The following is a 14,741-nucleotide window of genomic DNA, read 5'->3' as shown; positions in this document are numbered from 1 at the left end:
TCTTAATGATGATTGTTAATAAGACGGTGTTTACACCGGTGCACCAGGAATTAAGATATCAAGTCGTGGAAATGTGTTGTATTTCATTTATACTTCGCGATGGTGTAGTTTTTCGTATTCAATGCGTTAACTAACTTATTATTTCCTGAGATGGATAAGATGTGCTAGGAGGTTTATGAAAGAGAATTTTAAGTTTCCAAGAACGACGGTTCATAAACATGTAAATAGATGTGCATGTACTGTATGCAGGCTAAAAAATGTGTTTACCGTGTTGCTAGATCTGCATTTACTTTGAGTAGCTAGTGTTGAGCTATTGCATTTTCTTCTGCCAACTAAAATTTCTGGCAAACAAAACTCCCATCCTAGTAATATTTCGCTGCACTATTGTGGCACAATAGTGACATAAATTTAAAAGGAATACTATAGTTATATTTGGACGTCAGTAAATGAACGACCCCGTTTAAGTGTAGTTAAGGTTTTGCTTAGAAAATGTTACAAAAATAGACCTTTATCGTAAATTCCGGATGTGAATAATTATATTTTATGTGCAGTATAGCAGTTTTTAAGTGAAAGGCTGCTAAGCATGGAGTCTTACTCCAAATTGAAATGCATCCTTCAGGCACGTCTCGTGTCTTGTAAACTAATTGTCTAAAGATCTTTACTTGTTACGTGGAATTCATTAGGCATGTTTCAGTCATGCAGATTGTAACACGTTGCTCTTCTCGTCTTCCAGTAGGTTGGGAAAACCAGGACAAAGAGTAAAGAAGAATGCCAACATAAAATAGTCTGGGAACTTCCTTTTTTTGCCACAAACCATGCATGTTCCTGTCAAACTTGGCTGCCAGCAGAAGAGGAATGTCTTATCTCTGCCGTGATCCTGAGAATTGAAGGCATGCCACCTCAGCAGGACCGCTGCAATAGGCGTTTGTTGCGTTTATAACTGTCATGCTTGCATAAACAAAGTGAGGTTCTCTGGTGGCCACTATTAACCCCCCCCCCTCCCACAATAAAACAAGCAGAAAACAACAAAAAAAAAGAACATCTGTTCACCAGGAAATATGGCTTCTGTGTGGAAAAGATTGCAACGTGTTGGGAAACATGCATCCAAATTCCAGTTCGTGGCTTCGTACCAGGAGCTTATGGTAGAATGCACGAAGAAATGGTAAGTACAAACGTCGGCACGCAATGTAATCGTTGCTGTATTCTGTATACGGCCGGTTCGTCTCATTCAGGAATGCGGTTCTGGCCTCTTCCGCTCCCGGTGCTGTGATTTATGCCGTCCTCGCGGCAGTGCGGGCGCGTCTGGGAGGGGCGCGCGCTCTGGGGAGCTCGTGTGCGGCATCGGCACTGAATGACTTCTTTATCTTCACGTTTCACTTTCCAGCGTTTTCATCCAGCTTTGTTGTTGCAACAAGTTACTGTACGTTGTGCCTTCTTAAATATTCTTGCAGTGCTCTGTGGCTAGATTGCATCCCTTCTCATGCTAAAATACAACTTTTGTATTTTGTGGGGAGGTACTTGGAGCCTGGCACATCTGTACCTGTGTGAAAACGTGCGTGTAAATATACTCATGCTTGCGTTTATTCTCATGCTCAATGTATTTTTATTGTGTGGGAAGAAACATCAAATTTTAGTGTGTTCTTTTGAATAAGATGGCTTCTTAAAGACAGCGGGGAACCTTACATTTTACAATACTGCAAAGCTTTGCTGAAGTTCCAATTCACCATTTAAGGAAAAAGTCAAATAAAAAGTTTCATTTTAAATGTGTTTCTGTGTCTCGTATCTAGTACAAATGAGTGGCAGATCACGTTGCCTCTGAGCTTTTTTTCCCTGTGCCTCGCAGGTGGGCCGTTTTTGATTTGGGTACGATCGGAACAGGGAAGGTGTAGCTATACTGTAGCATTTTGATTCTCTCAACTTTTGTAGTTTTTACCTCGGGAGGTTAAAGTTCTTGCTTGGGAAAAAGTCAGCTTAAATAACATTTAATTGTGAAAGCAAAGTCGTTGTGCAAAAACGCATCGATGGCTTTTTACGCAAGACTTTCTTAAAGCAAGAAAACATTTCACAGGTTTAATTCTTATTACTGACATACTGTACGAAGTGATTGCTTCACGTCTGTCCTCTCAGTTGCTAACCTTGTAACGCTCTGCTTCAGATCTCTTCAGAACTGTTGGCAGACTCGTGGCTTTTGCTGTCAGTCTTGGATCTGGACATGTGTACATCCCCAGACCTCTAGGAGATCTGACAGGGAGGTCTGACTGCATTCTTTGAGGTGAAATTAATAGCAGTGTGCTTAGGAGCATGCATTGTTTATTATCTGTGACTGCAGGGAAATCAAAGACCGTTTTAGGAGTCGAAAACGCGAACGATGGAGTGATTGTCACTTAGACCTGACGGAAGGAGGTGCAGTCATCAGTGCTGTCGCGGGTTCTGGTGTGAAGATCACTCTGACCTGTGTGCTCAAGTTACTGCCGTCTTGAATTTCTTCTCTCCAATTTGTTATTCCCGTAATGGAAAGTTCCCATCTACTTTAAGCGAGAAAAGTGTTGAGAGAGCTCAAAGAGATTTAATGCGTGTTTAAAAGGGTTGGTTAATCTTGTGAAGGAAGTTCCTGGTTATTTGTCTTCTCTGGGGTGGGGGGGAAGGAAAATCTTCTCATGACAGGGTGATTAAGGTGTATTACTGCACAATTGCTCACCTGGAACAATGGAAATATTGTTTTTAATATGTTCTTTTAGGTTTGAGTGATATCCTTTGTACAATGCAGCATTTACATTATGCAGCTGACACTTAAATAGTCTTTATCGGCCAAAACACTAGAATAGTAGGGGTAATAAAAGACAACATTTCCACATCCTCTTTTGGAGAGAGTTTTGTGTGCTGTGTTTTGGATGTATTTGTCATGTGGGAGCATGATTCCTCTTTGCTAGGGGTGGCACAGAAATAAGACTGACCAAGAGGAAGGTAAAAATATGGGGAAGGGGTTATTTATCATGGGAAAGCTGGTTTCCAAATACCCTTGAAAAATAACAGTATCCATCTAGAGTTTATTTTATACAATTCAAGGTTTCCCTGTTATAATCATGCTGCAACCCATTTTTCTTTCACTTTAACTGTGGAAATACTGTGTTTTTGGGGTGTGCCAAGGTAGTGCAGTGGGTAGCATTGCTGCTTTGCAGCGCTGGGGGCCCGGGTTCAATTCTGTGTGGAGTTTGCATGTTCTTCCCAGCTTTGTGTGGGCTTCCTCCCACAGTCTAAAATCACACTCAGGAGTTATTTGACTCCTGGAAAAATTGGCCCTGGTGTGTATGGGTGGATTAGCCAGTTTTAAAGTAAGTCTTTCTTTGGGGATTCTTTTTTTTAAGGACTGATCAAAGACACCCAAATTATCCAGCTCCAGCTCTCCTTGGACATGGAGTGCAGGTTTATTACATGATTATCAGAGATACTGATGTTTCATTTAACTGTCATCTGTAGTATAGCAGTGGCTCTGTGGCTAAGGATCTGCGCCTGTGGCTGGAAGGTGGCCGGTTCGTATCCCACGGCTGACAGAGGAATCCTACTCTGTTGGGCCCCTGAGCAAGGCCCTTAACCCCAACTGCTCCAGGGACATTGTATAAATGGCTGCCCCTGCGCTCTGACCCCAAGCTTCTCTCTCCCCGTCTGTCTGTCTCATGGAGAGCAAGCTGGGGTATACGAAAAGACAAAATCCTAATGCAAGAAATTGTATATGGCTAATAAAGTAATCTCTTAGCTGTTACCAGTTATTTCGTGGTCAAATTTTCCACACTTCCAGTGTGCGGTGTAGAGAAACCTATTGTACAACACTTCCTATGAAAACTATTGGAGGATGTTTTCCAGCATTACTGCCCGGCTTGTAAATTTTAAGTTGTTTGGCTAAACTACAGCTGGGTCTTCTGGTACCATTGTAGAAAAATGACAAATAACCACCCATGAGTCCAGGCAAACAGCAGTATTAAAAGCACTTGGGTGTTTTCATTCCAAAGGATAAAGAAAGGCGCTGATGCTGGCCAGACTAAATTAGAAAGGGTGTATCTTTTGTGATACCCATAAAATTGATATGTGTGCCTCCTACACACTTGCAGCAGTTCCTTCAAGGACATAAATAGGTGCGTCTGTCATACAATGAAAGGTTTAACTAGACATCTTTCAGAAAGTTGCTGAGTTAACAGAGGGTTATTGACCAGGCCTTTCCCCTCGAGGCATGGTTCATTTCACTTATTTTGAAATCCAGACACTGGGAGTGAAAAGAGTTTTTCAAAGAAAGTATTTCAGCTATTCACTAATTTCATGATTTCATCTTACGAAACCTGTTTCATGAGGGACATGTTTTTTCTGCCTTGTGTGCACATTTCTGCTGGATTAGAGGAATAAGAAAATACATTTGCTGCAGGGAAAGAACTTGAAATATTTTGAATGAAACGAAATTCTGCTTTTTCCACCCAGATTAGGATAGCCTTTCCGTATTAGTAGTATTCGGAGTATTAGTTTATGGAACAAGGTGCTGTATTTCACTGTAAAATAATGTAAAATGTATTTACCAAATCCATCTTTATTATGATACCAAAAAATATGAAAGTGTTATTTTAGTAATTTGCCCCCAGTAGGTTCCAGTCAGAAGTGAAAGTGTGTAGAGTTTAACCTTCATCTAGGAACTGAAACCTAAGATTAACTTTTCTGGTGTTGTTATTCTGTCTGTACTGCAGTCTCTGCATACTCTTGAACTCCCCATCTGTGTTCTGATTAAATTTTATAATCTGAATATAAACAGGGCAGTAAATATCGGCCTGTAGTGTAATTAAAACATGGAGGTTTTTTATTATATCTGCCTTTTATTTAGGTCTTGCACACGCTGAAATCCTCTGATACAAGTTCAAATGGTGACAAAAGTAGCCCGACTTATAGATTTATAGAAAGTTTTCTTAAATGGCCATAGTCTGTAACGACACCTTAAAACAACACAAGGTCGAGCAGCTGTATAACAGTGTAATTCATAATGCTTTCAGTTGTGGCTATAAATAGCAAATCTCTACAGTCCTGTTATTCAGGTATACAACTGTTCACGTGAGCTTGTGTAACAGATAGAATCTGCTGCCTCCTGCAGTTTTATAAACAGTTTTTATCTAAACAACCACTCTTGCAAATGCTTGCAGTGTTTCTATTTGCATTTGATCACCGTGAGCAATGACATTTAGAGAAGGGTTTGGTGCAGAGAGAGTAGGTGGGATCTGGAAATGACCTGACATATCTGCTACACAGTTCATAAATGCTGAATGTTTATTGATTGGAGGCAGTTACTAAGAACTGATCAGTCTTTACGCAGCTTTGAAATTTACAACCAGTGAATGGATTAAAATTGTGGTAGCACTCTGCCAAATGTGTTTTCAGTCGGCTGGTGACACTGGCTGGACTGTAGGGCCGGCAAAAGTCACGACTTTTCTAAAGAATTTAAAAAGACACCCCACCTCCCTTTTTTCCTTTTGTTGTATTTCAGACATTTTATTTCTGGATCAGAACAGCAAATCTCATTCACTTACTATATAAAATCAAAGGTCATCTGCCTTTTGAAATCCTGGATGTTATCTGCTGTCTGGATCAGTGTGGATAATTATACATCCTGAATGATGCCGTAACTGAACACCCTCAGGAAATGGATTTTTTAACTCGATACATCATGCTACTCCATTCCTAACAGGAAAGTGTAACACGCCACTCCTATTTGGAAACATACAGGTGTTTAACTCTCAATAAGAGGCTTAGCTGGAATTTTAAACCTTTCATAGATTACAATCAATAGCTTTTTTTTTGGCCTGAATATGCCGTTATTGCGTAGGGGCTAAAGTGTCTTTACAACGAAAGTTTTTATTTGAGGTGAATTTCTAAGGATGCCTGTTTATGTGTTTTTCCAGGCATGTGTTCAGTGGCTGCTTGTCTCGCTTGCTGCTATGCTTTGGAGATCCAAACTGTTTAATAAAGGCCTACGTTACATGCTGATGCATTCGTATTTGACAGAAGTAGCAAAAGCAGAAATAACCAGCAATAGTTGTTTCTGAGACAATAATTCATTGTGTTGAGCTGATTGTTCTCCTTACAGTAGTGCTGTATGAGTGAGTATTTTTCACATGATGTAGTTGATTGTATGGTTGCAGCAAGGGCACATAATAATGTCATTGTAACGGCATCTTCGATTCAGTCTTGTTTCTCTTTCTGTTCTGTTAAGTGTGCAGCTGGAGAAGTCGCTGTTGTCTTTCTTCCCTAGGCCCTTAATTAAAGCTGGCCTGGTGCCATGGGTGTGTATCTACTGCTTACTCCGTCCTAGTTGAAGTGGATGTTAGGTGCTTCTAGACTGCCAGTATAGCAGTGCTAAATGCATGTCCAGTAATTGGCACTGCAGCCCTTAAAAGGTTTTAACTGCCCTTCTTGTGATTTGGATGAGTACCACATTAGAGGTGAGATATTCATACAGAATTGGCTTAACCAGTTATAAACCCCCACTATTACAGATGCTTCTGTGCCATGTGATTCAGCTGAATAAAATCCCTATCTAGAAAATGATATATTGCTATCCCGTTACCTACCACGTGTTGTCATGTTGTTAGCCCGTTTGCACCTCTTTATGCGTAAAAACATCCCTTGGTAATGGGATCAAGAATAATAATCAGCTTTCAGAGTCTCAAGGAGAAATTCCTATTCCTGTTATGGGTAGGTGCCCGATTGTGCATGCTGTACAAAATCTTGTTGATTCCGAGTTAGACGCTCCATACTGTGTGATCTAATCCATACCAAACAGCGGGGAATGCCGTCTGCCTGCTGCCAGGGGCGCACCGACGGTCTGTGCTTGTTCACGGAGGGCAGACATGCTCGGAGATGGCCTGGGGGTCTTGATTGGCCGTTGGCTGAGCTCTAGTGGATACAGCAGCTGCAGCACGACAAGGAGCCGAAGCCCCAGCGCTGCCGTCTCTGTGCTCCTTGACCTGGTACCTTAGGGTCCTTCTTGAATTTGCAATCCTTTAACATCAGTCTTGATTGCGAATGGCTGTTCATCTTGGCTTACCACCATGACTCGAGTCTGATTTAGGAGAATGAGGGCTGTGAACGCTGCCCTCTTGATGTGCCCAGTGTGCTGTGAGCTACTCGCCATTTGACCAGCATTGCTCACTTGAAGGTGCCCGACTTCCAAGGGATGTTGTAACATTACTATTATTCATCAGATCACTTTATTGGCCATATACAATTTCTTGCATTATGAATTTGTCCTTTCGCATACCCCAGCTTGCTCTCCATGAGACACACAGACAGGGCGAGAAGCTTGGGGTCAGAGCGCAGGGTCAGCCATTGTACAGCACCCTGGAGCAGTTGGGGTTAAGGGCATTGCTCAAGGGCCCAACGGAGTAGGATTCCTCTGCCGGCCAGGGGTTTAGAACCAGCAACCTTCCAGCCACAGGCACAGATCCTTAGCCACAGAGCCTTATTTGGCTGATGCTTTTATCCTGAACGACTTATTTGTACCATTTTAAAAAGCAGGCCATATAAATGCGGGTTCAGCATTAGTGAGGTATTTTACGCATGACTACAACACAAGAATACCTCCACCGATTGGAACCCGCGACCTTCCACTTCTGGTTCCTGAGCCCTGGCCTCTCCCCCACAGTGCCAGGCGAGCTAAGCTGAATGTGTGCTGCTCTTCAGGGATCATGGTCTCGGCTGTCTGACGACAGGGCTCAGACTGGCAGTGACTGGTCTGTAGGGCTGAGCATGAACTCTGACTAGTAGACCTTCACTCATTGAGCAGCTCGGGAGCCGTTAATATCCGCTGTGTAACACCTGTACAAGACTGGGCTTGTTTTGGTGTGGGGTATTGTTAAATTGTTGCGCCATTCTTTGAAAAATGTCCTGGATCCTAACAGATCTTCCCATTGTTACAGCAGAAGAACATCACTTTCAGACCTATTCAGGCACAGACCCTCGCTATTGATTAAAAAATAAAATCCATCTCCATTTAACAAAACAAGATTCCAGATTTTACCCTTGTTCTTTTTGGTATTCATTTACAAGAATATCGGATCAAATCTCCTTTGACGTGATGTGGATTCCACCTGGTAATCCCAGAGCTCAGCTTTCAGTTTAGGCCGCTGTGCTTGCCTGACTGCCTCTCTGCCTGTGTGCCAGCTTGCCTGCCAATCACAAAAGTAACTTCCTCAGCACGGAGTCCCCTGGCACAGGGCCATCTGTTTTTGTGGGTGGTTATTTTTAAGGGGAGCATGCTGTGTTGGTTTTCTTATACTGTTTCAGTATTGTTTCAGTGGTTGAAAGTCATGCATTTAGTTTGAGTTGTAGTTAGAGATGCATTTTGTTAGCACAGTTGTAGGCAGATTACCTGTGTAAGTAAGAGGGATGGATTAACATGATAGATGTCTTTGACAAGCTTAAGTACTATTGGATTTAGACCATTTTTTTTATGGTTCCATCATCTATAGTCAGATAATAGTTCTATTGAATACAGTGATCAACCTGTTTTTTAAAAAGAGAATTATGCTTTCCGGTTCTGGACATCCAGCCTTTTTGGATGCTTGCCGCAGACATTGATTCATACTAGGAAATTGTGTTTGAAATGAGAGGTGATAAATGAGCCGTGAGGTATTTACATTCAGTCACTTTCCTTGCACGATGGGTGCAAGCCTGTAAACATGGGGTCTAGGTGCAGAACAAGTCGTTTCCCCTCCAGCCCAGTCATTCCTCCTGAGGCACGGGGGGGCCGGGGGGCCGGGGGGCCTCAAGCCCTGGTAGCCTCAGCCCAGCTCCAGCGCTGACAGGTGCCGCAGGGGGGAGAAGTGCTGGTGCACTCCCAGCATTCTGGGCTTGTTCCTGAGTGTGGCATGTCAACACGTTCTGAAATACATTTCCTGCTGAGCAGTTTACCCCCACAAAGACGTCCAAGCGAGTATATTGTAAAGAGCAGATTGTTTCAACAATTTATTCTTCATATTTCTTTTAGAAATTAACCTGTATCCCCCCCTTCAGGTGTTTTGCTTATGGAGCTTACTTCTGAGCTTTATAAGGTAGACATTTCTCACTGCCCTATGTTGGATTAAAAAAAAAAACATTTTAGGGAATTTATATCCACCCAGAGGAAAATGAGAGGGAGTTGTTTTCGTCTGCTGCCCTTGGGGACAGTTTCCTGCTGTTTTGGGCTAGTGCAGGGCTGTCTTGCAGTAGGTAAGTCTTCTCAATCCTTTCTCCAGGGACGTGTTCACAGGTGGTAGTCCATTGGGACAAACTGGTCTAGCTTAATCAGACAGCTTGTTAGTGCGTTTCTGACACCAGGCTGCGAAACTGCTGAAAGCCGTCCTATAACAAAGCAACAATAGGCTGAGAAGCACATTATTACGCCTTAACCTCTCAGAAGGCGTGGTTTAACTCCTTATGGACTGTTGGGATTTATACTTTTGGCCACTAAAAAAATTCTGTGATCTCTGAATCTGAGCTTCAAAGAGGAAGGATGGAAGATGTTCAGTGAACAGTGAGGCTAAAATTAAAGTGAACTCTAGCCGTTGTCCATCTTATAAAGAGCCATATGCAATTAGTTGCCTACAGTATATGAGCAATTTTTGCTTTTAAAAATACAAAAAGAAACATGTTGTAAAGCGTTAATTTGGAAGTAACTGAAACAATACAGTAGTGTTACCAATTGGTTCAACGCTTCCCAAGTTAACTAAGTTCAGGGTGAAGAAAATGTTAGTGAACCTCCTAGTTTGATCTGTTTTCTTGTATATTCTAGATATAAAATGTAATCATACCTTCATGAAAATGTTAATAAAAGATTAAGATAATCTGATTAGACATATAATGTTAAAGACAAGATATATTTGGATTATTTTCATTTTCAAAATGATCCAACAGTAAATATCCTTATGTAACTAAGTACGTGCATCCTAGTCACTTCAACTATGCATTTGCTCGTAGCTCTTCATCAGTCTCTCTCATCAGCTTTTGTGGATTCTGGTCCATTCTTCCTTATAAAACTGCTTCAGGTCAATGACACAGGGGTTTCATTGTATGAACCGTTCAGTTCAGGTCGATGGGGATGAGATTCTTCTGTTGGAAGGCAGCATTGCGTTTTTGCCTTACAAAATTCTCTTCAAAGTTCAGCAAGTTCAGCTCTTCAGGGAGCATTTGTTTATTTGCCTTATGGATTATTCAGGTGCTCATTGGCAACCTGAGATGGGCAGCAGTGTTTTTTCCTGGCTCTCCGTCCATGAAAACCATTCCCTTTTAGGCACGGCTACTGACATTAGCTGCAGCGAGTCCTGCAAATCCTTAGACAGGCTCTCTGTGACTTCCTGGGTGATTTTAAAGGTTGCTCTAGGGTGACCCGTCTGTGTTAGTCACCGTGGTCTTGAGTAATTTGCATCTGTAGGCTATCCATCTGACAGTGGATGGATGGCGCCCTGAATGATTAGAAGGTTTTGTAAACCTCTCCAGATAGTGAGCATCAGCTACTCATTTTCTGAGGTCCTCTGAAATATCTTTTGCTCGTGGCAGGATGTGATGCCACTAACCAAACTCACAAAGTTTCTGACCATTATACAGGACAGGGCTGCCCAAACTTGGTCCTTGTTTATTCCTTACTATTTTATTTACCCACCTGATTCTCATTACCCCTTTAATTTTGGTAATTGGCAGACTTGGTGTCAGCTTATTATTTCATACAGTGATTCTTAATTATTTTTTTTTTACTTCGTACACCTTTGCTTCTCGAAAAACAATTGAATTGCTGAATACAGTCCCTTTTAAAGAACACAGTAGCCAGGCTTTGATTTTTCAAAGGTGTAGTAAGAAAATGTAATTCCCATAAATATATTGGGGAATCACAAATGTTTTCTTGCCACTGTACAGTATGTTGTCTGGCCCAGCAATGTCAAGGGATTCTTGACTTGATTCATTCTATTTGAAACCTTATGTTGTGTAGCATAAGAGGTCAGACATATTTTGGAACGTACCTTGTGCAATACATAACTATTCCTGAATTTTATGCCAGTTATTGACCATCGGCAATCATTAAAACTTGAAGGAAAATCCAAGGAGTTTACAAGTGCAAACCTGAGTACGCTAATATAGTAAGAATTCCAAATGCAGGGTTCATTCAAAATAGAATGTTATTTTTTTCTATTAAGTATTTTTCATCTTTTTTCATGTTAGGGCAAAGACTTTTTGAAGGTTTAACATAACTAGAACTTGGTGATTAAAGGAACTCCCCTTTTGGAGGGTGAAAAAAAATTAGACCAAAGTAAAACAGTAGGTCTGACGGTTATGAAATCATGTTACTCTAAGACTATAGTGTTTGTGCAGTTACATTTACAGTGTAAGTTATATCTGTACTGCCAATTGGACTGCACAGCCATTTAAAGCAAATACATGAAGTAATCCCAGCTAATTCCTGGAACCCATCTTGTGCAGTCTAGAGGATATGATATCCAGTATGTTTACTGTGTAAATTTAATTTTCCAGGCACTCATGTCTTATGCAAATGAAAATACACAAACAATAAAATGTCTTAATTTTGATTTTTGGTTCTTAGTCTGACACAACTTGCTTGATTTTAAGCATTGTAGTTCGACCTGTTTAAATGCTTCTCCAGATTTCTCTTGAGTTTGGAGTGGTCCACATGCAAGCTGTTATCTGTGCATTGAAATTGTCATGTTAAATGGTTGCACCAGATCAGCATTTTAGTATTTCTTTGCCCTGGATCCTGCAATTGTCTCCCTGCATGTGATGTACCAGTTAATTTGGAGCTCTGTATGAGGTGTTGCAGTTTTTGTAACCCTATAATTTCTATTTAATAGGCAACTTGCATGATGGCCTTTTCTGCAGCTGCCCTATGTTGGCAGCATGGATTTCAGTACAGGTGAGCAATACATGAGCAACACAAGTACAAACAGATGTTTCAGAAATAACTGCTTCTAAAGGAAGAATTATAGAGCAGTGGTTGACACAACAGAATCCGGAGTGAGTGATGAGGTAGGATGGAGCCCCCTCTTGTTAGTCACGTATTCTGTAACATGAGTGATATTGTTTTAAATGTTTTTTCTTTAGAGCACAGGGAATTTGTCTAAGACTGTTTCTGTACCTGCATGATTGACAGTGAGTGAAAGCATTTGAAAAGGAACTCAGGGATTTTAACTTCACAGTGCTTTAAAGTGAGATTAATCTCTCTCAGGACTCCTCTTTCCATCAATCCCCCTGTCTTGTTCAGGTAACCTGAGGAAGCATGGGTTCACAGCAGTGCCAAAGGGGAACTTCTCCCTCTTAAGTCAGGTCTCCTCATTGCTTATCCAGATCCATCCTGCTGGTAGGAAACGGCTCTCTGGAATAGATACTGTATGTATGATGATTCAAGGATGATTCAAGCTGGCAAGTTCTTCCTGTGTTTGCATGGGTTTCCTGGTGCTCTGGATTCCTCCCACAGACATACTGGTAGGTTTTGCTGGCTTCTGGGAAAACTGTCCCTTGTGTGAGTGTGTGTGTGTGTGTGACTTGATGAACTGGTGTCCTGTCCAGGGTGTATCCTGCCTTGTGTCTGTTACTTGATGGAATAGGCTGTGGCTTCCCTGAGACTCCGAGTTCGATTAAACTCTTAAGAAGATGGATGGATAGATGAAGAATTGCAGTCAGCCTCCTTGTTTGATGCATAATACACATTGAGACGTCGCACTTAACCTACAGAAGTGTGCAGTGTTGAGGTCTAGTCACTACTATTTTGAATTTGGGGACCCAGTTTTGAAATTACCTTTGTACACAGTATAGTGGAGGGCATTACCTGTAGTTTCATTATTCTATAGTTCCACATAGCAGATCAATCGTTGCAGTATATTTAAGTATAACTTGAGTATTATGGTTTGCTATCTGTTGTTGCAAGTAGTAAGGTGATTTCATGTCATTTAATTTAAAATAAGAAATGAACTTTGTGCTGAGCACTAGCCAGGATATTGCACTATAAAATAAATGGTTGCATAGATCATCAGCATGCTTTTTGGCAGCCATTCCATCTGTGCAGAAACCGTCCAAGGTGAAGCACAGTGCTAGAAAATAGTTAAGTAGATGTTTCTGCTAAATTGCTCAAAGTCATTTAGAAATTACAAGCAGTGCACAGCTAATTTAACACAAATGAAACTTGACAACCATTGATTACCCCATGCACTTGCCTAAAATATTAATGACGAAGCAATAATGAATCAGCACTCTATTGCATGAAAATTAAATCTGGCCTTGGATTTTGCGTTCTAATTGATTAACTAGTTTTTAAGTACAGAGAGCAGAAGAAACTTTTCCCCTCATCAGTTTCAGTTTCCTAATCGATCCTTTTTAAAAAATGCTGCATTAGCCATGGTGAGGTTATTTATTAAATTAGCTCTCTCTTTTCAGTCTTAAGAAGGGAAATATTAGGGGAATGATAGTTGTGGAAAGGCATGCTGGACATTTTGACAAGTCCATTGTCTGTATCGTCAGCAGGACGGGTGCTCCAGTTGATGGTTTTCACGGGAACTTGAATCTAGCGGTCACTAAGGTATCATTATTGCTGACAACAACAAGGCAAGGGAACAATAAGGTAACTTGCGTTGATTTCAAAGCAATTACAGAACTTGAAATAGATGCATACAGCCGTGCATGCATGTTGTAGAGTGATGTAACAATGTTCAGAGTACAATGCAGTCAACTGTAGTAGTAGTGATTATGCTACTGCAATAGGAAGTCAGAAATGATACACTGTAGCCTTCCAAGCAAACTCTTTGCAGAAATGGTCATGTTTTAAATCAGGCCATCCATGATGGAGGATCCACAGTAACAGTCCAGTAGCGATGACTGTTTAGTAGTTACAGGGGGCTGTGGCCCACAAGGGATCCATAGGAGCTCTCTGAACAGGTGGGTTCTGATTGGGTACCAGATACAGAAGTCAAAGCGCTGTTCTTGTGAGCCTAGGTATTTGATTGCACCTCAAGGGTGCATGAGAAAAGAATCTGCAGCAGACGGGACAGGAGAGTGATAGGGGGACAGCTACGATCAGCAGGAGATGATCAGAGCAAGCAAGATGTGGTGAAAGGGTAGTCTAGACTGGCAATAATTGTGTCTGATTCGGAGCAGATCCGGTTTTACACAGGTGTACTACAGATGGCTGTAGAGAGATCTCTCTTTAGCTCACCGGGCTGGGTCCGTGTTGAGTGACGCGGGAGTCCCGGGTTCGAGCCCCCGACGGTGCGGGCCCGACCTAATGCGGCAAGGGCGCCCACCTGAACCCCGTTGCGTTACAGTATTCAATAATATTGAAAACCTTTTCTGAAAAGCAGAAATGGATTTTTCAATTCCCCGTCCTTGGATTGTTAGACAGGATGACATGCAAAGCTTCAAAACATTAAAATGACTAATTTTAGTGAAATTGAAGGATCTGATAAATGAATCCATTTAAACCTCTGCTCAGAAATTATTATTGGGGTTGAGAGTCATTTGACATGCCACTAAAGCTTGAGTGGTTTTGCATTTGTCACTTCAGAGATACAGGGAGAGGTTTATCAGTTGTGGCTGGTTTGTTTTAGTAAATTGCTTCTCAAAGGTCAAGTGGTTGTTGGTACTGGAGCAGTCCCTAATCATATCTACCTACTTTGCTGGGGGTGACGGTCAGGCTTTTGGTACAAACTGTTAAAAGGCATCCGACTACAGTATGTAGC

General features: G+C 41.5%; 1 protein-coding gene across 8 annotated transcripts in view; it reads left to right on the top strand.

Moving 5' to 3' along the window:
- Nucleotides 1–14,741, top strand: part of ehbp1 (EH domain binding protein 1) — a 134,418-nt gene that overhangs the window by 290 nt on the left and 119,387 nt on the right. For 4 of the 8 annotated variants that reach the window (XM_088933851.1, XM_088933856.1, XM_088933850.1 and 1 more), the window contains exon 1: nucleotides 975–1,162. In XM_088933851.1, the coding sequence (XP_088789977.1) occupies nucleotides 1,059–1,162 (104 nt within the window). In that variant the 5' untranslated portion in view covers nucleotides 975–1,058. Of the gene's footprint in view, nucleotides 1–733; nucleotides 1,163–14,741 lie in introns of those variants that run through there. The other 4 variants (XM_088933852.1, XM_088933857.1, XM_088933853.1 and 1 more) reach the window with 3 other exon arrangements.

This window comes from Atractosteus spatula, chromosome 15 (genome assembly GCF_055471065.1).
Source record: "Atractosteus spatula isolate fAtrSpa1 chromosome 15, fAtrSpa1.hap1, whole genome shotgun sequence".
In the NCBI taxonomy this organism is placed as follows: Eukaryota; Metazoa; Chordata; class Actinopteri; order Semionotiformes; family Lepisosteidae; genus Atractosteus; species Atractosteus spatula.
This window is presented reverse-complemented; position numbering and strand designations above follow the sequence as displayed.